The sequence below is a fragment of the Hylaeus anthracinus genome, unplaced genomic scaffold (assembly GCF_026225885.1).
Source record: "Hylaeus anthracinus isolate JK02 unplaced genomic scaffold, UHH_iyHylAnth1.0_haploid 5, whole genome shotgun sequence".
In the NCBI taxonomy this organism is placed as follows: Eukaryota; Metazoa; Arthropoda; class Insecta; order Hymenoptera; family Colletidae; genus Hylaeus; species Hylaeus anthracinus.
The window spans coordinates 4,957,981-4,982,548 of record NW_026535322.1 but is presented as its reverse complement, the minus strand read 5'-3'; the positions used below and the strand labels follow the sequence as shown (position 1 = coordinate 4,982,548).

The 24,568-nt window shown below is 41.1% G+C and overlaps 1 protein-coding gene across 1 annotated transcript; it reads right to left on the bottom strand.

Moving 5' to 3' along the window:
• Positions 1–99: 99 nt before the first annotated feature.
• Positions 100–22,953, bottom strand: LOC128895530 (protein windpipe). Its single transcript, XM_054158207.1, has 3 exons — positions 22,613–22,953; positions 7,217–7,266; positions 100–4,441 (listed from the first exon to the last, which is right to left on the bottom strand). The coding sequence occupies exon 3, from the start codon at positions 4,422–4,424 to the stop codon at positions 2,394–2,396; it is 2,031 nt and encodes a 676-aa protein (XP_054014182.1). The 5' UTR covers positions 4,425–4,441; positions 7,217–7,266; positions 22,613–22,953; the 3' UTR covers positions 100–2,393.
• Positions 22,954–24,568: the final 1,615 nt, after the last annotated feature.

Here is a 24,568-nt window from a genome sequence, read left to right as displayed (position 1 = left end):
AACCGGTTTTATGTATATATTTATTAAAAATTATTAAGGTGTCAGTTTAATTTAGTAATAATACCTTGATAGGTGGATGGCCTTCGAGGTAAAGGTTCGTCGGGTAAATATTAATATTTTATTTCGCATTCAAGGTTGAAATTATAAACACTTGAAAAATATTATTCGTACGATTACGTTGACTGCGCCTCCGCGATAGTATTTATTCGTAGCAGTGTTTGCTCTGTAAATGTTGCACGATCAATTTATCTAGGGAACAAATTAAATGACGGCAATAAAGATGACGTGTCGACGGTATCATAAAAGATTAATAATCGCCCCCTCGAACGTTCCAATGATAATCGCGATATCGGTACGGATAACTTTTTTTCAATGCTGATTAAACGAAATGATCGTACAAAGTTTCTGCGCCTTTAATGAACAATCTATTATGTAATAATCGGTGCACAAAAACGTGCACGTCTTTTTTAGAAGGTTTTTCTTATAAAGAATCTGTTCTGATTTAGCATACTTATCGCAAAAACTTTTACGTTTCTCGCGTGAATAACCAATAAATAACGAATAATTTCGTTGACTGTTTAGCAACAAATCCTTCAACAATAAACGACGTCAAAATTGTTAATATATATTTCGATAAGCACATTATTCGTTATTTAAGAATATCTGTTGCTATACATTTTTTGTACAGGTATTTTTACACACGATCACTATGGACTCAAATATTGCCAATTTTATATTTGACAAACTTAAATCCTTGATACTCTAATTGCCAGAATTTTTATTTATTTAATTTGTTACGAATGCAATTAGTGATTACGTCACCTTCACGAAAGGTTCGCAGCGCAATGGGAAGTAGGATGATACGATTGATTTTGGAATGCTCATTGTGAATTCATACGGTAGAAACTTTGTATAAATTAACTTTTCATCTAGTTACTAAGTGATGGGCTCCGCTAACAAAAGTCAAATTCCTTTTTTCCTTTTTGCCTTCGCCACAGAGTTGGCCGTTATTCGCGAAAGTTCTTATTCGAATAACGTTACAGATTAATGTAGACGATCTCGGCGAAATCGTTATTTGTTATTCACGAATAAAATCGTTATTCGTCGTATATTTCTATTTCTTGGTATGTTTTCTGATCGAAATAAAATTGATGAAAAAGACAACGTCTCCGTTTCAGAAATCGATAGAGAAAATAGTGGCCGTAACTCCGACTCATTAGTCAAGGCAAATATTCGCTCGTTTATGCAGCGCGAGATAATTAAACGTTCATTTATTTATCAGAGCTGCACGGCATTTAAAATTCTAACGATCTGTCAACACTGAAACATTAAAGACAACCGAACGTAACGTTAATTACGCGTGCTTCTATCATTACAGCATTGTTAAACTTGTATTCAAATTATATTAATTAACGATGCATTTCGTGTTCAGAGGATTCTAATGGAACATGACGCACTTGAATGTCATTCAAGCCTGCACGAGAAGGAAGATCCTTAAGGAAACTGACTAGTGTGCTAATATTGTATACACATATATAAAATGTATCAAATATTTTTCATCCATAAATCTTGTACAAATAACGGAAGTTTATACAGGCTGAGCTGGAAATTGATGGTCCAAATTTTGGGTGCAATATGATACTCGTAAAAATCACTAAAAAAGCGTTAGTAAACGTGGAATTTAATTAAAAATTTTTAATTTAATTTTGAAATTTGGTATCTACGTATTTAAATAAAATAAATATTAGATCTATCCACTGAGATAAAATAAAATTCGTCCTTGGGACTCAAAGACTGTACTAACACTTTCTTGCTTCCATTAACGAATACCATATATGTTTTTACCTAAAGTTTGGTCATCAACTTTAGCACACCCTGTATATACAGAGTGTTCGACAACAGGTACAGGTGAAATTTTGACCTCTTCATTTTCTTTCCATTTCAACACGAGGATTCAACCCTCGAAGTTTCAGACACCTGCTGTCCAACGTCCTGTATATACGCGTAGTATTTAATATATTATGTAACATATTACAATATAAATCTGGAAATATGTACAAACAATCTCGTTTCACGGAATCGCTCTCCTCTCCTCTCCTTAATGTTCTCAACTAACATGAGCGAACTCTCGTTCATCATTCCACTAAAGGCAGTTCTATTTCGTGTTCAAAATACAAACTCGAGGTTAAATCTACGTCTCACTTGGTCATTTATAATTGATCCGAGGAACACTGGCGACACTACGATCCGTCCAATCGAAACACACACACACTCATATACACATCATGCTGATATCTCATTTATGTCGCTCAGGTTACTTTACCCCGTTGCTCACGGGTGAATCCAAATAATATCGTTGTCTTTCGTCCAACCATCCGAACAAATCAACTTCTTCATGGCGTCTTGACTAGATTCTCGCCAGCCATCGTTCTCGTGATGAGTATGGGCGTTTTGGGCACGCTGTCTGGATTCTCCTGCATGGTGATCTTCACTCTCTGAGCACCTGGACTCAACGGCGGTCCGTTTCCCGCCGAAGACTGAGCACTCTGGTCAACTGGTTGGTCCTCGGGACTACCTCTAGCGGATTCGGTTTGCAACAACTCCACATCCAGTCCAGATATGTCGTTGATCTTCCTGGGTGGTTTCACCGGGTCTATGCAGTCCGTGCTGCCGTTCAGGGACTTGGGCGCCACGTTCAGGTTGTTGGGTCTCGCCCGACTCTCGTGATCGATCGCGTCCTCGACCAGAGGGAAACTTTCGACGGTTCCATTGGAAGCTATCTTCGGTTGCGGGGCATTCCCCGTGTCCAGAAGCGCTTTCTGCATGTCCTTCATCTCGGTACCGTTCTCCACGTCCCCGCGTTTCCTCTTCTTCTTGCAAAAGTCGCCTTTATAGGCTGCGAACACTATGAGGGTAGCTAAGATACCTAGCAGAGCAGCCAGGACAACGTAGGATCCCATTCCTTTCTTCGATTGTTTGGCAGGCGATACTTCGGCCATTTCTTCGTTCAAGTCCTCGTCTTTCACCTTGACGTCTCCCGACTTGGACATGTCGTCCAGCTCGCCGGTCATAAGGTCGACACCAGGGTCAACTTTCTCGGTGCTGCTTTCTGGAATCGCTTCGTCCAAACCAATCTTTGTTGGGACTATAATCTTCTCATCGGCCTCTTTGGTCGCCGACGCGTCGATAAACTGCTCCTCCGCGAGGTCCAGGTCCTTCTTGGTCTCTATGGCCTCCGTGGTGCTCCAGAAGACGTTTCGCAGCGTCTGCAGCATGCCGAAGAATGTCCCCTCTTCTTCTTCTTCTTCTTCCTTCTCAGTGTTCCCGTCGTCTGCATCGGTCTTCTTCCAATCAGTGGAGATCGCGCCTGTCCCAGAACCCTCGCCAGAGGCTTCGTCCTCGTCCCCAGAACCCTCGTCTGGCTGGAACAGAGCGTCCGTGAACGACTTCGTCCTCGATGGCGTCTTCTCGTCGGTGTCGAATACGATATCCTCGTCCTTTTCGCTTGGCTTTTCTAGGCAAGTCGAGTCCTGGGGCGAACAGATCGTGACCTCCTGCGAGGCTTCACTGGTGATCGATGCTAAGGACGTGGATTCAGTGGTGGTTGAGGTAGAGGTCGAGGGTTCGTCGGGTTCAGGGAACGGTGTCTCGGCTGGAGGCTCTTCCGGAGCTTCGCTGGACTCCGACATGGACTTGAAAGAATGCCAGCCATCTTCTTCTTCCTCCTCGTCCGGCTTATCCGAACCGTCTCCGGACCCAACATCCGCAGGTTCATCGTAACTCTGGTCCCTCATCATCTCGTGATCCTGCTCCTCGAAGTTGCAGATGACCGTGGCGTTTGGTTTGAATAGAGATGTCCCTTTCATGGTGCTCGGACCAAAGCACAGAATCTTCTTTGAGATTTTCACGCCTCTATCGATGAGCGAGTCCCTCGCGCGAAGGGTCGCGCAGTTACATTGCAGGGGGTTCCCGTGAATATCCAAGTGCTTGAGAGCTTTTAATTGGTCCAAGCCGGAGGGTAGCTGATGAAAATTATTCTTCCGCAGGTTCAGACTGTGCAAGTGTTTCAGGCCGTCCGTGGAGTTGAATTCCAAGCGTCCGATGCGATTCTCGGCGAGACTCAAGCTTCTGAGGTTGTCCAGATGTTGGAAGCTTCCAGGCTCTATTCGTTTCAGGCTTCCTCCAGAGAGGTCCAGGTGTCGAAGGCTGGTCAGGTTCTCGAGCAGACCTGGTCGGAGAACGGACTCCAACACGCGGGCCTCCAATGTGTCGAGGAGATCGACTTGGATATCGATGGACTTGACATCGTTCAACTCTTGGCAACGAGCTACGGTACCGTTCTCCAGGTGGCAGAGCCCGTTAGCTAATCCTGAGCAGCTCAGGACGATCAGGAGCAACGATGGCAGAAACTGCGCTGTCTGCATCTTTTGATCTGATTTACCTGCGAAATGGCAAGCGAACTGGAATTAAATCGTGGCCGTGTATGTTTCTGGGGGCTACGAAGAGGATCTTTGAGAAAATTCAGTCAGTTTTTTACTGGAGACTCTAAAAGGCGTAGAGGTCTGAATTTTAAGCAACTTACACGGTGCAGAGAATTCAACTTGGATATAGTTAATTCAATTTTTGTAGACTATGGAATAATTAGCAGCACGAAATATTCTAGTCCATGACTCTGCTTCCTATTGCTTCGATATTCTAGAAATATCACGATTCGTACGATTGCAAGGCTCATATATGATACGTGGTTATCTTAACAATCGCTAGAGTATCGATACTATCTCTGGCTTAACGATTTTCAATATGGCAGTAGCGATAAGAACCAATAGTATCTAATTGTACTGTTAGTTACTCTTACTTAAAATGGAGTGTCATTACTTGCACAACGGTGATATTTAAACTAAATAAACGAGAATTTGTACGAAAAATGAATCGAAACAGTTAGCTCCAGACTCGTGGTTTCCTAATATACAAACTATGCAATGCATACAGGACGGTCGGATACTTTTTCGCGCGCCTGTAGAGGATTAACATTCCGCACGAAATGGACCAGTGTGTTTCAGTTCTAATCGGAAGGCGGCGAGTTGTTGACACGAAAAAGCGAACCCACCAGGTGTGACTCACAGCCAACTTCGATGGAAACGAAAGCAAAAGAAAATCCCCGTCTGCTCCGAAACTAACGAACCATCCTCGAGGAATTCGAGGCCGCGAGCACGTCGGTGAAAGAGGAAAATATAACGACGCTGAAGCGGTGACTCTTTTACGTGTCTTTAAATGCCACTTTCAACCGCCATCACGTTCGTTCTAAACATAGATAGACTCGAGGCAGGCCGTCTACTTTCGGCGCGTTATTTGCATTATTTTGCATACCTTCCACCGGTCCGGACTTTACGCGTGACGTCATTGGTAATTTCTATATACCGCGGTCACCAGATAAAAGAAGGAAACGTCGTCGTATCTTTCACGGGAATGCCCGAGCATTGAACTCCCCTGATCACTGGTAATCGCGTCGATCGCTGCCGTGGCTGTCACGCATCATGCGCACCCTAAAGGTGTCTGTTACTCTCGAGGTGAAAAGGGATTGATTCTTTCTGTCTGTACTTTCTTAATGCTTCGAGTATCAACGGAGACACAACATCAACAGTTTTCTCAGAAAGCTGCCAATCGTTTTGAAATTTCTTTCTCAAATTTCAAAGAATATTCTTGAAAAGTACATTCTTCCAGAAACGTAACAAAATGAAATCGAATTGTAAAAAAAAAAAACTTTACGATGTTGTGCCCTCTTAATAGTGGGAAAATTGGGAAATTTTGGCTTGGTATGAACTTTGAGAAACTCGAAATTTAATGGCACACCAGTCGAGATGGATTTCGGTACGCATGCAAACGCGTCGCGGCAAAATGAATAATAATTACTATAGCTCTGCAAAGTACGGACCGAAGCTGATCCAGATCTCCTCTTAACACCGCAACGCCGTGAGCTGGTGACGCAATTCGCATCTAACGTTGCAAATTAGCATGTAGGAATTACATTCTCATTACACGCGAGACGTACAATGTAGCAAATGAACCATCGCGTGTTCTCACGTTTGTGACAATTTTTATGTACGCAGTGTCTCGTGGGATCATTCCAGCCGATGGAAAATACTAGGAAACGTCTCGGATGGCAGATGTGCGTGTTCAGTGAACAGTTCGCATTCCGGCGTATCGTTCGTCAAGTATTTGCGGTTAGGATGTAAACTTTATTCGAGGAAATTGTGTACGCACGCGAGAAATATATTTGTCAGTTTGTAGCAGTGGCTTTCAATGGAAATATGTACGTGGTGGATTCAAAGTGGCGCGCGAAGAAGATTTTCGAATAGTCGTTGAACTTTGATGAGCGAGATAAGTATTAATAAAAGAAAATAATATTAACGTGAAAAGAAGTTAATAACGTATTAATGAAAAGAAATGTTCAAGTTATGTGCATTATTCCACTAGAGGTCACATTCTATACCTCGAACATAACTGTTAAGACTTTTTATTACCCAAGCAATTTCAATATATTAATTCCGAATACTTTATGTTAATATTCGCAATTATAGTCGCAATTAACCCTAGAACGGAAAGGTCACTGATTAGCAGTTAAGCATACTTGCATCGAAGCATTTTAACATTGAAGCCTTTATATGAACGAAGCACTCTACCCCATAGGTAAACACTGTGCGTGACGTGCGGCTAAAAGACAAATTTGCCATAAATTGTGTGATTGAAATCTGTACGCTTGGCTGTCGCGTAATTCCATCGGATCGAATGTCCAAATCACGCGTGCAGACACATGCGTACACAGCGTCGGACACTTCTGACAACTTCTGCGCCTAATTTGCAAACAGACGCAACAGCTAATAGGACTTAAGTAGTTACGTACTGCGCAAAGCAGTCTTCGAGTGTCTTGTTCGGTCGCGTGGGTGGCGTCAGGTCATGGCCAATGAGTTCGGAGAGATTTTACTAGACAATACACGATTCTTTGACGCTGAGAAAAGAACACCTGATAATCTGTCCATTTAGAGACTCTGACACCTTCCCATTCCTATCATTTCACATAATTTTTCCGCAATTAAAAAATGTAATTGATTGTAAAATGCTAAATAGAGCCTATGCAATTCAAATAAAATTGTGAGAAGTCCTTAGATGTACTTCGTAGGAGGATTATCTGTACAAATATTTGTAACGAGATACTTACGACTTGTTTGACCAGACGTGGCTTCAGCAGCGCCGTGCTTTCGGGAGCATCTGCAAAACAAGACAAAATTAATTTTATTAATGCTCTAGCAGTGCAACGTACAAGAATATTTACTTAATTTCCTTTCATATCTTACGTTAATTTGATATAACAAGAATAGTCAAGAAATCGAACGTACGACAACAGGTTAATAACAAAAAAAGGACTGTCCCCCTATCGAACAACGATCATTTATTCTATTTATACAAATGCATCCTGAACCGACGTTCATTGCATCACGCGACATCCTCGAAGGAAATGCTTCGATTGCGAAAGGGAGACGTTGGAAAACAGCTCGCAATGTGCACACAGGGCCATTAGCATGACTCACGCCATGAAAACCATGCAAGTGAAAATAGCCACCTAGCGCACGTCCGCGAAAAGTCATTACGCGATGATTATGATTGTTGAACGCACGCTAGGTTTCCCTCGATTCCTGTCCAGCTATGTCCTTTCGTATTTATCAACTTGCCGCTAATACGCGTCCATCCGCTGGTTCACCTCGAGTTCAAAGAGCGCCGTGTCCTTACATCCAAAAAACACCTGCCGCCATTATCCGCGGTAAAAATGCACCCCTTTTTCTTTAATAACTGTGCAACCCAGTTCGGTCCGGTGATTACGCGGAATTACGACAATAAGATTCGACATGGCAAGCAAACCTGTTGCCTATCGTTCCGTGATCGTTACCTAAACGTATCATACATCGTTGCGTCTAAATGTTAATTGAAGACCGGAAGACATAATTGGCCTCCGCGCGTTTTATATTTATAATTCATTAGCGTCCCGTCGCGGATACTTATTATCGTTGCGCAATCTGTCGGCATAAGAGGCGCGTAAGGGCGATCTTTCATAATCTAAAGTTTCTGTAGGTCTCTCTGTCTCGGATTAGGTTGTTTGTTTGCTCGAAGGTGTGGCAGCCGAGATATCGTGTTAATCGAACATTTCCTAGAATATTTGACGATACAGGTTGTTTATGTGATCTGTCAACGGTTTACCTTCTGTAATATATTTTTCATTGTTGTCATTCACCTTTTGTAATACAAACAATGCTTTACTACAACAAATTGTGCATCTTACATATTTTTAACGTAACATTCGAAGAAAGAACTCGTCGATTTTTACTAAAAAAGCGAGCAACCGTACGTTACATGACCAAATATGAAACAGCTCCCCCAAGAAAGCCACTAAAGGCCACTAAACGCCACCATTCGTCTCTCGGCGAGGCGATAAATCGTTTCGTCCGCCTTCGGTGGTAAAAAGCGCGACAGGGGGAAATCATGGGATCCAAGGTCAATCCATCCCGAATGACACAATACGTCGCCAGGTCCCGACAATAGCCGGGGCGATGCCTGAGCAGGAAATTCGAAGCTGTAAAGAAGCCAACAACGAGCATACACACCCGCTTTGGTCATGGTTCGGCTTTTTGCCGACTGCGTGCTTAACGGTACCGTCGCGGCCTCGTGGTCCAGTTAACCACGTGCTTCGAGCAGAGCCGGCCGATTCCAGAAGTCGTTTCAGGAGGTCGTGTACCTTTCAGTACGAGGAAGTCGAAAGTATCTCTGAAATCTTCCCGCCTGCAGCCACGCCGGAATGAAAAAGATCTTTGTGCGCCCAGGTGCCTGCATTCTTATCCTTTCATGCTGGCCAGTCGATCGCGTTCGTCTCCCATTCGTACGCGTCGACTTTCATCTTCGAAGCTCCTCCGGTTCTCGGACCTCGGAATTTGATTAAAATTCAAGGATACTTATGAATGACCTAACCGCTGAACACTGTTTCTTATTATCATAAAAGAGCCACTGTACGAATCTTGTTTGAAACCACTATTTCATAAATCCAAAGTTAGCTCTCGGTTCAAGTGTCCAAGAAGCTCAACCGAAATGTTGAAAGATGAAAAAGTTAGACAGATGGGGCTTCTTGAAAAGTGACAGAAACTTTGAAGAGTAGCTGGACACTTGAAAGATCTGTCAGACAGTTCTTGAGCGAACCCTTCGATTTTTTCATCTTCCAAGTTTCGGTTAGATTTCTTTCTTGAATGATTCGAGGTGATGTACCGTGCAATCTCGTTTCGCGAGATTGTGCAATATCTTTATTTTAAATAACCAGAATTTGGGTCAATCCAATGATTCATCGTTCGATAATGATAACGTAACATCGAAGAGCATTGTTCATTTAACGAATAAGTACACGGTTTGCGGAGACTGTGCAAAACGTTAATTTGCTTTTGCACAATTGTTTCATTTCGAGTTATAAGTACGGAACGGATTATGAACAAATAAATAAAAAGAAAATATGACGCGAGTAAAAAGTATAATACATGGAAATAGATTATAATACACATATAACAGAGTTAAACATATGTACATACATTTAGTGTCCAAAAGCTAGATAGGTCCACATGTACTATAATTAAAATTATTTCTTTCAAAACTATGTTATAGTTTACTTCAATCATACGTCATTATTTACCAGATATGTCAAGTACTTCAGCTGAAAAAAAATCATGAAAATGAACTTCAAAGTGCAACAAAATGATGAAAAAGACTAATTTATTCAAATCTCCAAACCGAGAATACTCTTTTAACACCTTCCCGTTCCTTTTCCTCGACATTATCGATCGATCGATCTCTCCACCCACGGTGTCGAAACACCCCCGACCGCTCTGCACTTTTCCTCCCACTTCGTGAATCATTCTTCGCCATAAAACCCCGCGAACACCTCGCAACGCCAACTTATTCAGGACAATAGGGCCTCGTTCGACCGGGGATGCGAGCACGTGTAATTATTACGCGTGTGAGCAACCTGACTGCGAGCTTGCGCCGCGGATAACCATTTACAGGAACCCCGTAGCAGAAGCTGGAGGACACGTCCCGAGGACTATGGCAGACGACGCTGAGAGACGAACGAAACCAAAGGAAGACGAGGAAACGAAAATAAAAATGAAAAGAGCGGAAAGGGTAGAAGCGGAACCGAGGAAAAAGAAAGCAGCGTCAGGGAATGCGGGCCCGAGTGTGTCGAGCCGGGGAAAAAGAGAGTGAAAGAGAGAGAAGGGAGAGAGAGAAAGAGAGAGCCAGAGGCCACACAGGGAGAGTGTCTTAACCACACAGGTATCGCGGTATCAATGGCAGCCGGTCGTGCGAAACGATTAGCAAACCGTAACGCACCAGAAATCAGGCTCGCTGGATACGTCGGGACAGGTCAATCAACTCGAAATAATCGCGAATAACGAGGCGTACTCGCTTTCCTAACGAGCCTTTCTAGTTATGAATCGCCTCTTTCGATTAACGGTACGAACGGGAACGGATCGACGATCGAACCGAAGAGAATCGAAACACGCTGACGCGTCGAGCGGGACGCGGCGATCGTTTGTATGCGTTTGTATGGCCGAGGATGCGTTTCTCGCGAGAAGAATTCCCTGGACGAAATGAGCGATGAGAAATCGTACGGCGGATGATTGATTTGAAACGCTGTCCGAGGATGGTAATTCTTTGTTGTTTGCCCGCGAAACGTTGTATATCGATGAGAAAAACCTTGTTACGTAAGCGGGTTTTTAATATTTCCGTAGCCTCGTTTCGGTTGATTTATGGACAGATAATCAAATACTGTGGTTACGTTAATAGTTTCTTATCTTCTTGTACAGTTAGATAAATGTGGTAGTTAAGATAGGTTTTAATCTTAATGATGTGGTATGTGGTTGGGGAAACGTATGGTATATGGTTGCTGACGATTGATGATGATTCGTGAAGATTGGTGAAGGCACATGAAGATTAATAAAGACTGATGAGTACTGATAAATATTGGCGAAGTATAATGAAGAATTATTAATATGAACAATGACTGGTGAATTTCGGCGAAAACTGATTAGGATTGGTGACGATAGTAGAAGATTAATAGACACTGGCGAGTATTGATGAATCTTGATGAAAAATGATGAAGATTGAGTGGAAGTTTCTAATTTACTCTGAAAAATGAGAAAATCGATTTCTAAAGTGTCTCGCAACGCGTGCGAACTGAACGTGACATTAAAATTGCATTTGGAGCATGCAAATCGCGAGTGTCCTTCGCGAAACGGTAGCAATGATCTGTAATACCACTTAAGCAAACAATATGGGTCAGTAAACTCTTCGTAACCGACCCAAGGTTAGCATGTGACGTCCGTGTCTCAAGCTACCAGCGAAATATCCTGGAAACAAAGCCTGATATCCTCCTGGCGACAACACGATTTTAAGATTATTGCGCGATTACGTTCAATCAACCAGTCAACCTTCACCCTTTGTTTTCTCGTATGAAAGAAACAACTATCGTGCTTAGACGTCAGTTCTGTAAGCAGTTCGCCTGCGACATAATAGAACGCGCACGTATGTAGATTTTACGACACGTGATGATCAACTAGCCCTGGGATTGGTCGACCAATTTCTTTCGACAAACAAGCATTCAGACACATCATTCTGATGTTACAAATCACTTATTCAATTAGATTTTAGATAGATGAAGTATAGGTATGGATAACGATTAGTTGTTTATTAAATTATGATTAAGTGATTATTATAATTGTGTATATACATAATATTATTTATATATTAAATATTTATAAAGACATGTAATGAAATTAAATATATTTCAATGAAGACATCTAAGTGTACTGATGATCCATCAAAAACAAATCGCATGGGTGAATATGGTACGAGTTTTTCAATGGAAGAAGACGTTCAGTGTACGTAAAAGTGATTTGTCAAGTGGTATGTAAGCTCTATCTTATCTTATCTAATGCAATCTTTCGTGGAATTATGGTACGAATATAGTTCCTCGCACAACGAGTGTCTGTGCATCCAAAAAATGATCCACGATTTTACACGATTTAAGATTGAACAAGTATAGCGCACGGTTATCCCAGAAAATTTCTATTTAATAGAACAAGTTCGTGTTAGAATGTTTCAAGAATTTCAATAACGGTGTGTCAGAATGGCGATCGTTAATTCTACGGTTTAATGACGCAGGACTCATCGAGAATGTAAATAAAAGAATGAGTATTTAAATGACACAGTTTGCTCAGGCATCTTATGATTTCGACGAGTTTTCGTAGCTACGGTACTTCCTGTTCGAGGTTGGATGATGCTTTATCCCTGAACCTTTCTCGAAATCGTAGATGATTTAATTGTAATGCAATTCAAACAGTTAAACAAAATACCTACGACAATTCAAGTTCGATGTGAAATTCCTAAATTGTTCTCTCTTCGTAGTTCCTCTAGTACGTCTATTAATAGACGTACAAATGGTACAAAGTCCGAAGGGGTCAGAGAATGATTATCCACCGCATTAAAATTAGCCACTTATTGTTAAGTATTAGCTGATTCCTATTACTGAAATTGTACTTATTAATTTTCGACATGGTCACCGTAACGTGACACTTTTTTAAACGTTTTCACTTGTCATTGAAAACGCTCGTGGAAGGTGGACGATTACACAGTGATTTCCGGCCCTCCGCGTGGAAATCAAGGTGTTCTGCGCATTTCGACCCATCGTTCGACTCTCTGGTTGCGTAACACACCGTGTGGCGACATTACGTCGGGATTTCACCGTGTCGACCCGGGGCTGTCCGCAACAACGATCGTTTTCGTTGTCCACGTCGGTTTCGCAGACCGCAAAAGTAAAGCTGGATTTCCAAATGCGATATATCGGTCGACTGGCGCCAGTAATCACTCCATCTTAAAGTGTATCGATTTAACTGACGATACTTTACTGATGATATTTTACTGGCGCCAGTAAGAATCGTTCATGAATTTATAGCTACTCAAAAACGTAAATAAAATGCAATGTAAACTGAACGCTAAGAACATTTAGTCAAGACTTTGTTACTCCTTGGGATCGGTAGAATGATGTCCCCTCTCCTGTACCCTTAGATATGTCCCTGGACGCCATTAACCTTTGCTTGTGGAAACTGTGCTTAACGAAACTACGTTAACCGCTTGGAGAAACGCGCGGAACACATGTAAGAACAAGATGGAGACGACGCGCGAGCTCTATCGTTTGGCAGAAGGGGGATTAAATAAATACGCGGAGGTCAGGGGCCATTTCTGTCCTCTTCAGAGCGTATCAGCATTGCTAATGCCTCGCTGCTCGCAATCAGAACAACCGTCCTTTTCTACTCTTGCCGTCCCGGCCGTATGAAAAGTAAAACGCGATTGTCCCCTTTTATCGCGTCTCCGCTGATGCGAGCGTCCACCATGAATATTCGTGAGCCCCGATGTGACCCGACAGTGGGACTTTCTAATCAGTAGAAATCTGCGTTTTAATCGTTCCTTTCAACGGAGATGAAACTGGTTTCCACCGTTTGTTCTTTTTTTTTTTTTTTTTTTGTTCACTTCAAAAATTCCGGTTGAATTCTTCGCGGAACGATATAGAATGAGAAAATGCAAACCATCGATATCGTCTCCATACGATTCAATTTTTCGCGCAATAATATTGACCGTCTATGGACCGCTTAATATAAAATTTCCCGATTAAAAATTCCAAAGTTCCCAAGGAACATAAACGCGCGTAATAAGTGTGTATCATACAGATACTTCAGACAGGACCACGTACAAGTTAACCCTCAGCCTGACAAATGGATCCATTAAACCCAATCACGCGGCTACAATGTAATTGATTATTTTAATCAATGCCTCCTTGCTGTTTAGTTATTACGTGTGAAATACAATTACAACAGACTGTATGAAAAGATTATTATTTTATCAAATTTTCCCGCTAATCTCGAAACGCTGCAACTTCCAAGTCATATTAAATAACGAGGTTGCGTTAATAACATGCAGTTGGACTTTCCGTATGCACCGTAACTGTACAATTATCTTTATTTTTATGCACGCTTTACTCGATACCGTATTGTATGCAACATTCGTAAGGTGAAGTTGCAGCGTTATACTTAACTTCTCGAGCCTTGAGTCGCGTAAGAATGATACGCATATAGTACGACGAACAGGAAGAATACTAATTTGTTGAACAAATTTCGTAACAAAGTGCTTGAATAAGAGGTACTTGCAGGCGTATGATCATTCCAGATTTGTATCCGACTCTACTTAGAATCTAATAAAGTCATAATTAATCGCATAAATTATATCAGTGCATCTATACTTTTTCAAAAAATAAGAATGGAGTCGATAAACGCCACGATTAATTGTGAATCGTGACGCTAGTTTTATTCGTTATCTATTATTCGAATAGAATTCAACCATCTGCGAACCTATCTTTGTGTTTCTCTTCCTGTCGCTTTTTGCTTAACTCGCGCTTCGCTCTGCTTTCTTTGAAGACACGTGACCCTTCCGGAAGGTTCAGATGCATGACACGTGCGTCGCAGAGTCTGAGGAGATTCCTGAATCAACCGAGGTTCAGTCGTGCAACAAACCCGGCTAATCGACTCCATATTTCTGCGTAATTTGAGGTGTTCGCTCCACGTTGCATCTCGCGGAGCGGCGTAACCGATAAGCAGACCTGCGGTTTTGCGGGAAATGTTTAATCGGAGGTAGGTAATTAACACCGAAAGATGATTTCGATAAAGGGGTAGAGCAGCACGCCCGATCGCTGTATTCATTACCCATGAATTCGAGAACACGAGTAATTGAGACACGAACGCAGTCAATTTTGAGGAAACACGATCTACTTGGCGTTTCTTTGGTCGAAACTCGGAGTAAACATGTCAGTATACCAGTGGTCATTGGAATAATAGCAAAGTAAATAAATGAATCAATTTTTTTCAATTTTATATATAATGGAATTTTGAGACTTGGTACAGGAAGACCAATTTGGAGGTGTAGAATCTAGAGAATAAATATTTTGTAAGATTCCTAAGAACAACCTTCAACTGACGCGACGAATAGGAATGATAAAGACTATTCATCAGTGATGTTTACAAATGAAATCACTAACGAACCTTTACGTGTTTCAAAGTCTTAGAGGTAGTTAAGGCGAATAGTGCCCATTAATCGTAGTGACTGGGAGTCGAAAGAGTGAGCGAATAGTAATGGCTGCTTCGTAAAACAGCGACTTAAACGGAATTTATAGTATCGAGCGCGTATAAATCGAAGAATTATAGCGAAAAAGATGTTGGAGACACCTCGTTCCCTCGCGAAATTGCGCCTCGCTTTAAGTTGCTAATGAACTCATCAGTGAGGCTTATTCGAGAAACCTTGCCTTACAAGGAAGGGTCCCGAGGTGTAACTGCCATTCATTAACGAGCTTTTGTAAAATGATAGGCCTTGGAGTAATGCGGCTATTGTACACGTCAGATTTTAAACGCAGATGGCTGTTAATTTAGATGATACTCCCATCGATCGACAAGGCTGATCATTGCAATCTGCGAAGTATAATTGGGGGAAGTAAATTGGATGTCTTGCAAGCCGAAATCATCGATGATGTCACTCCCTTTTGACTCTGCTGATATACAGTTTCTTGTACAAAGTAGATCTGCAGATCACTTCGGTTTTAATTTTCTCCTTTCATGAATAAACTCTTACTGTACGAATTAATTACACGACGAATGATACAACAACGTTCCATATTGTGAATATAAATTAATTGTCCGCATAGGCGAGTTTATTCGCGATATTCAACGCGAATCGCAGTTTGTCGATGCAACGCTCGACGCGTTTCTATCGTCGTGATAACAAGTTTCCAGGTGTTTACGACCACGCGACGTCATCGTACCCACCTTTACCATTTCAGTCGTCTGGATCCAACGAGTTGCATTAACAGAATCGCGCGTTTCCTTCCCGCGATCCTCCGTTTGCGTTTCTTTCTCGCTCCTATGGTTATTTCTGCCACGACCTTTTAACACCGCGCGGGTATCGTTTAGGTCAGACATTTTTACTAACACAATAGTCGTGACGCTCGGCAAAGACTCTCGTCTTAATGTAATTCAACAAGCAGCGCGAATTTCGTATAAAATGATAAACGATACGAAAACTAGTAATTGGTTTATTTTATTAATAACGGGTGTGTTTATTTTCTGGAAAATATTTTGCATTCGTTGCAAAATTTACGATAAATTATGAAAACTTGAATGGGCAAAAATCACAGATAGTTTAAATTAAATATATCTCTGCAGTATTGCTCTCGCAACGTTAACAAGTTCTTCCATTCGTCGTTCGTTTCGTTTATCTCGAAGGAACGTGTAAAAATAATGCGATGATGCCGTTATTAAAAAATTACACTTAACGGAAAGAAATCGCAGTAGCCTTTTACTCGCGATAAAGTTCTTCGTATCGTTTCAAGTAGTCCAAAGAGGAAACGCAATCACTTTAATCGATGTAATTCAGAATTTTTTAGAGTAGAAGCGCCGCGATAACGAAAAACCGCGTGCAATCGACGCGATATTAAATCATTTTTCTAAGTAACTGCAAACTTCGTGCGAGGTTTAGCGCTCGTTTAATCGCAAGTTTAGCGATGCGTGATAACGTTGTAAACGTTAAAGGTAGAAATAACGCGACTTTTATCTGCTTTCTTAACGTCATATCACACGAATTCTTTGCGTCATTTGTACGTCGAGTACGTACGATGAATTAGTCGAGAGTCTAACGTGAACTAACACGAAGTCATAATTAGATTCATATTTGAATATTTGCATATTCTAATATTATTCGACTCAGCAAATAAAAATGATTAAACAGATGGTTGGAATAAAAGAAAATCCCAATACCTCCATTCAGAAACTTTTCGTTTATTTTTCTTTCAAAGCCACGTCCGCGTCAGTTTGAAAATCGCTGATAGTACCGGTTGTGTTTCTTTTTTTAAATGAAAACGTCAACAATTACTGAATGTTTTTCCAATATCGATCCACGAGCGTTGCGTGACTTCTTAATTGCCCAATATTACACAAGAAAAAGTACGATTACCGTGATACGCTTTTAATCGTCAACGACGGCGCGAATACATTACTAGAGCCTACCAACCGCGAGCGAAAAAACCCATTTATGCTTGGGCCTAATGTAACCAGACGTCAGGATATCGTCTGACGTGAAGACGAAAAAAAGACATTACACGTCTGCGTTTACAACGATACGCAAATTGCTGAACGAGCGAGTAGCCATCGTTTCCAGGATTGATTTATCGAGATCATAAAAGGGACGGCCGGGGAAACCCGATGATTGTAAAGTCGGGATTTTATAGTGAAAGTAACGAGTGTGAAATTTAACGCTGTGAATTTTAACAAGCCGCGCAGGCCTAACTCTGCTTGCCACTTTCGAGATTGAAAAAATATTTTGCTAACGAGTTTATTGTTGCAGCGAGGATACCGGTTCTCTCGGATATAAATATGAGATGAAAAGGTACGACGGTGATCGAAGCACGGTGTATCCGCGATCCAGTCTGGCAAGGAAGTATAGCAAAGTTACTTTCCGCGACAGGTTATTAAATTTTATACAAAAAAGAAGGAACACATTTTTTCTCTATTTATAATAATTACTATGATAGAAGCTCGTAAACGTGACGGTATTCTGCTTGTTTACATTGGCTGAATTCAGAATTTTGTAATGAGTTTCAAAGCCATGAAAATTGATTTATTATTACGGAGAAATTTGCATCAAGTGGCCTGGATAAGTGGCGCTTGAAACAAAATCAATTTAATGGTCAAGGTGGCAGTACTGGCACGGGCTTTAATAACGGTTATAAGCCAATTGGCAAATTTGTTGCACGGATTTCTATCAATCAACGCTTAAGCGCTGGCAATTACTCTCGATCAGTATCCCTTCAATTAATCGATTGAGAATCGAACTTTTTAGACGATCGAGAATATCACTCGACCGAAAACCGTTTATCTTAATTGAATACATAACTGGCCGGATGGGTAAACGAACATGTGCTCTTTTCAATAAAATTCATTAAAATCGAACAGACATCAAAGAAAATACTATTGGAATAAAATTGCTTCAATGACCAAATAGAAACTACATTTTCCAGTGCGTTAGAAAATTTTAATAACATCTTAAAAATGACACTCTAGCAGTAGTGCTGAAATAGTAATATTCAAACAATCAGAGGTTCGAAGTACGTCTCCAGAATCTAAACACTTGTCAAACATCTAAATATTAAATTATTCCAAAGTCTCAATTCAAACAAATTACTCCTCAAACAACTAAAGATGCTCCAAGAAAATCGACAGATCGTTAATAATCAATAACAGTTGATACGACAGTAAATGCAAATGGATGCTAGAAAGAAAAGTTTACTGTTCTCCACTAGTGTAATAAACGGACGCGCGCCAGTATAAATTTCAAAAATAGAAACTAATGTATGGACGTACTCAGAATTAGGTACACGCGACTACCTGCATGATCTTAGGGTACCTTCCGCGCTGCTTGAACGGACCATTACGCAACGAAACGTTATTAAAGGCTAACGTGTAATCCTGGCCCACTCCGTGGCAAAATCGATGTCATTGCATTCTCACTTGAGAAAATTAAGAGTTTTAAAATGTTTGTCCTTGAGGTGGTACATTCGCGCCCTCAATAAAGCCATTTAGAACCGATGCGACTTGCCACGGAGCGAAGGCACTAGGTTGGACGACGTTCCGAGTGATTCATGGTAATCAGAACGCATTAGGGCAGTGATAGTGCCACGGAAGGATTGGACGAAAGCTTACATCGCAGGCGTCCTGAATCCCCGTGGAATTATTAAACCTTTCACTATTCGAGATTGAATGGCAGTTTTCCAGATTATATTAAAAAAAAAAAACATTCCTCGGGGACTCCTAAATCCCTCTTTCTTGGCCTCAGCGCATCTCTGACGTGCCATCGACTAAACAACTAATTCAATCCTATCGAAGCAGTGACCCAATATCGCGAGCCAATCTGAAATGTCGTGTCATGAAACCCACGTTCCGTGAAATTAGACACACGGATTACAGGTAAAAACGTTTCTCCTTAGATTAACATCGCGCCGCGATAATAACGATTACAAAATTACTCGTTTTCCAAGCGTGAGACGGGAAGCGTCTCGGTGCGCGTGACTAATCGCGAGATACGTGGCAATCCGATCAACCTTACTCGTCCCAACCCGTCAATAAAATCCCGACGCTGTGGATGGAGATACTTTCCAAGTCGTCTGATCAAAATCGGTTTCCACGATCCAGAATCAATGTCGAGGCTCGAGTCCGTACTAAAGGAGGCAATAAAGAATAATCCGCTCGAAACAAGTAGAAAGACAAGTAGACGTATCGAGACAAGTTGCGTTGATTATTCCACGTGGAAATTCCGGTAAAAATAGTCGACCAGTCCTCCGAGAGGGAGCCGAGCAATGAATGAAGCTGTTGTGGGAGTAACGGAGGTGTGTCAACCTGACATCATCGTAACAGTTTCCTTTGCCACTGTTTCAGCTACTAAGGAATATTGAAAACCGATGACGCGGCGACTTTCCGAGACCCTTGAAATTAGTATTTACGGTTAACGAGAAAAATGACGAATTGGAATTAGACGATACAATAGGAATCATTATGTGATAAGTGTACGATTGCGTAGTGATTTTTGTGAGCGTTATCTTTGGAGTATGAATTCGTAACTCACAAGAGAGTTGAAACTGGTTCAGAAATTTAATGTTGAGTATTTCGTGTAATTCGAGTAAGGTTCGAATGTTTGAGTACTTGAATATCATTACTTAAATATATTTCAGTAATTCAATATCGTTATTCGAATATTCGAGTACTCGCTCGAATATCGCTAAATGTCACTCGAATATCGTTACACGTCACTCGATTAAGCGCGTATTAATTTATTACTGCTGCTGAAACGAAAAGAATAGTACGAACACTTGAAGCAGTTTATTGAGTGGACGCAAGCATAAATTATCGCCAGGCGTGCCGAGCCTCTATAATAGGGTCAGTGATTTGTTTTGTAAAATAACTGAACACCTCGCGTAATTTGCTGTGCTAATACTGCGTTTATCGAACGAACATCTTCCAGATAAGATTAGAGAAACGTTCCACCTTTGATGGCGAAGCTGTTACATTTATCACTGTGGAATTTCGTAACGCAGATGACACACGGATTAGAAGAAGTATACAGATTGCACAACGTCAAACAAGTTCAATTTTCAATGAATCTAACTTATCTTTTCTAATCTTCGAAGAGCAAACATTTTATTTAGACTCCGAAACAAAATTCACCGTGTACCCTGTTATAATCTACAACGACCTATTTTTCTATAGGTCATACACGGACCATGATCAACTGACTGTGTTCGTTTCATCGAAGGTCGATTTTTAGAAAGATATCTTCATTTAGAAATGTGTAAACTGTCTCCAGATTAGAGGAGAAACGTACCACGATACTTAGGTGTGAAGCAAATAAATACGTCATGAAAAATATGTACAACGTAAAGTTTATCGAACAACTATGTTGGGAACGATGCTGAAAATAAACGCTGAACGCGCTATAAATACACAACCGCATTGTTAAGATGGTGCCATAATTTAGTCGAATGGACAAAGTCTTTACTTAACCGAGAAGTTAGTGAGTCATGTTTCTAGCATAACAGTGATAAGTTCATTCAAAGGTGCACTATTGTTTCAATAGTACGTTAGAAATGGACACTCCCGACAATGAATTGAATACTTCCAAGCTGTGATCGGTAGTCTCTATTTTTTACCATCGTTAAATTAGAATGTAGTATTTTAGAAACAGCATGATTAATATATTTAAGAGAGTGACTATTTTCTTCTAAAAGTTTTTACAACGTCGTACACGCCGTCGCATATTATTCGCCGCAATATTTATCTTCTTGGAGGAAAATCGAACACGAGATGTTCTTCTATCGACGTTTATCGGACATGAAAACAAAGTCGACCTGCACCCTGTTGCTCGACCCTGACTGTCTCGAGGTTGCGTTACTCGATTTCTAACATTTCTGTTCTAATTTTAGAAAACTCGGCTCGGCCACTAATACCGGAAAAGCGGTTTTACCAAAGTCATGAGTCGGGCGCGATAGATATCGGGGACTCGTCTACACCGGCCACAGGTAGAAATGGTCGTGGTCCATTTGCATTACAAAGAAAGTACAGTCAGCCGTGAAATAAAGAATCGTCGTTACGTATGCATTACGAGAGGAACTTGATTTGGATCGGTATTGAAATTACGCCATGTTTTCAACGCTAAACCAGCGTAAATACTGTTAGAGGAAATCCATTATTCGTTTCGATGAGAGATGGAAACGATTTTCTTATTCAACACTTTAACTGCTGGCTTATTTATAAATAGCACAACTTTGGTTTTGTGCATCGTATTAGGTGTGGAACAGAGTTAATAATTAAGACTGGATTTTATTATGGTTGTTATTAGTTAACGAACAATGAAATTTAAAGAAATCTATAAATAGGCTCCTAGTAGATAAAGTGTTAATAAGAAGCAATGAATCGAACTAATTATTCGATTGGGCAATTAAAATTGTTTATTATGTTAGGTTCTAATTGATCCTTCGCCTGTCATTAATTATTCTAAATGGAATCATTAAAAGAAAAACAACCGAGTAAAAACTAACGTGGGTTATTTCTTGCTCCTTCGATGTGAAATACAATTTTGTTCCATAATTCAAACCGTAATTTTTATCGAACAAACATAGGATCAAAAGTTGTTTATACAAAGATAATCTGTTGATCTCTCGTTTTTCGAAACTTTTATCTAGATAAGAATGACGCCCGACGTCGCAACGTAGAAAGTCGTTTCCAAGGATTACGTTAAATTGAAAATAAATCTTTAAGTTCCTGTTAATTCCATGTACGCTTAATCTCGCACGAAAACAAGAATTGTTTACAATTGACGTTGGATATCTGGTGTATACGACCTCAAGAACTTTTATTTCTGAGGCGAATATACATTCTTAACACTAAAACTACCAAGGACCGTGCACGATATTGAACGTACTATTATATTTTTTAAACGATATGAAAGAAGAAGCAAATGAATTTGTCGATAGAAAATCGAGGCAAAGAAACAGTTAATAAGTGAGTAATTTTAAATAGAATCTACAGACACATAGATCGAATTAACTGGCTTGGTAGTTCCTCTGTTAAAGAAGAACTAATTTCATCATTTTATTGATACGTTAATTCGCGATTGATCGATAATGAATAAACGTCTTACTCGTGCTCAAAATCTCGCGTCGATTCGCTAATGGAGCGAGATCATCCTGAACACTGCGATGCGGGCAATGTCGTCTCCGAAAACGAGGATGTTTCAAAGAAAAAAAAAAAAATAAAATAGCAACTCCGAAGTTGTAAAATTAAACTGATTTCAAATCATTCAGTCAAAGTCATCGACGTCTTTAGTTAAAAAGGATTCAGCTGCCCGCGAAGAAGACAGTGGTGGCACCGGGTGTCCTTACCTCCTGCGTTCCTTCCAGTTGGTATTGTATCCTGGGTAGCAGGAGCGTATCCTTGAAGTTCACCGACACTTGAAACGAGACGAGGGAAACCGTCACGGTGGAACGTTCATCGACGCGACACGGGACGAAAGGAGTCGGTGTGCCGGGTCGGTCGGTTTCGTCGGCCCTCGAATGGCCCGTTCGATATCGGTCCGCGGTTCGAGGTGGTCGGTCAGGGCCGACGTGAGACCTGACGTCGTGCGCGCGAGACACGAATTTTCGCGACAGGAGATCGTACCCCGACGAAAGATACAATCTATCTTAGCCTGAGGCCGAGTTAGGACTGTGGACTCTGACTGAGCCGCCGGTGAGGGAACGCGGTCGGCACAGGCTCTCCGATCCCCCCCCACCACGTTTCGCGATGCACGCTTGGTAGCGATAGGTGTGCGCGATCTGTCTCGTGGAACCGGTAAAATCGTTCCTGGTGAACACGGGGCGTCCCTGGTTTGTCCTTTAACGCGGTTACCCCCTTCCCCCCTTCCCCCCCACCCCCACCCCCACCCCCCTTACCTGAGGGAGCCGCAATTACGTGTTTCGTCACGAAAACTTTTCCTAAAGATGCTGCCGAGACTTCGTTTTTCGTGTTTAATCGTTATCTTGGGTGGTTTTAGTCGAAATACAAAGATCGGGTACATCCTGTACTACTTGTGTTTGACTGAGAAAGAAGGACCTAATATAATACGACGGTGTATGACGAGTGATGACGGTATATGACGACATATGATGGTACATGATGATTTCCAATCTATTCGATACCAACCACGTCACTAATTGTTACGTAACTAGACGCAAATCACTACGATCGAATCCCGAGTGAAAGTTCGGAGAATTAGGAAGAAAAGTCGAATCGTTAATCGTTATTCGTTAATCGACAGAAAAGCGAATCGATACTAAAATAACAGTAAACACAAGTCAATGACGAATCGATAACACTCCAATGTTTTGTGTGTATATGGCTTAAATTTCTTGTTCGCAAATCCAGTTAACGTAATCACGTCGAGATATATGAAATCCTCCTTTTTCTTATCGTGTTCGCATGTATCAGTTATTTGTTTGTTTTCTGTTTATTAAGTAAAGCTGTTACTTCCTGTATAACTTTTCAACGTCATCGCCGCCTGTGTGAAAGATTGCACCAAGAATCGATAAATATAAAGAGACTGAGATACATCGAGCCAACGAATAGTCTCAAATTAATTACAAATCCTACGCTTATTACATGTAATAAACGCCCCACTAATTGTGGGTGGTTCGACACGTGGCTACACCTAATCATTCGCAATTATTCTGCCGAACAGATTACCTGGAACAGCACGTTTAATCATTCACTTAGCGACCCACGCTATTCGCGAGATCGATGTTGCGTAACCCGAAATCAGAGCGATAATGGTCGCGATCGTTTGATTCGTTGCATTTCACTATCTGCCTGTTTGCTTTTCGACCCTGAGTTTTTCCAGCTTTTCATTCAAAGAAAATTATTATTAATTGGCCGCGTGGACTTCAAATTCTAGAACGAGACGGACCCCTTAACCTTCGTTCTACATTCTTCGAGTGAAAGTTGCTTTATGCAATATGTAATTAAAACAACTTCCGTTATGTTGAAAGAATTGTACAGTACATAGTAGGAAATTATCCGGTATGACGACCAGTATGACGATACCGATTATAATATATGACGATACTCTTGCTCGCCATCTCTCTGAAATCGTACCTTGAAATGTTCGTCGCTTGCTTACAAAGGAATCCTTGAACGCGGTGACACATGTTTAAGATAAACGTTAATTTCGCAATTCAAAAGAAAAAAAACGAAACGTAAATTTACTAATTAAGACTAACTTAAGATGAGTCTGATGTTTTTTTCTCGTGAGTCAATATTCGAGATATGGTGTACATAGCGTTACGTAACATCTTTGAGGACAA

What these genes read in the sequence shown, in the direction of transcription:
- LOC128895530 (XM_054158207.1), bottom strand. Translation starts at nt 4,424, where the DNA reads ATGCAGACAGCGCAGTTTCTGCCATCGTTGCTCCTGATCGTCCTGAGC.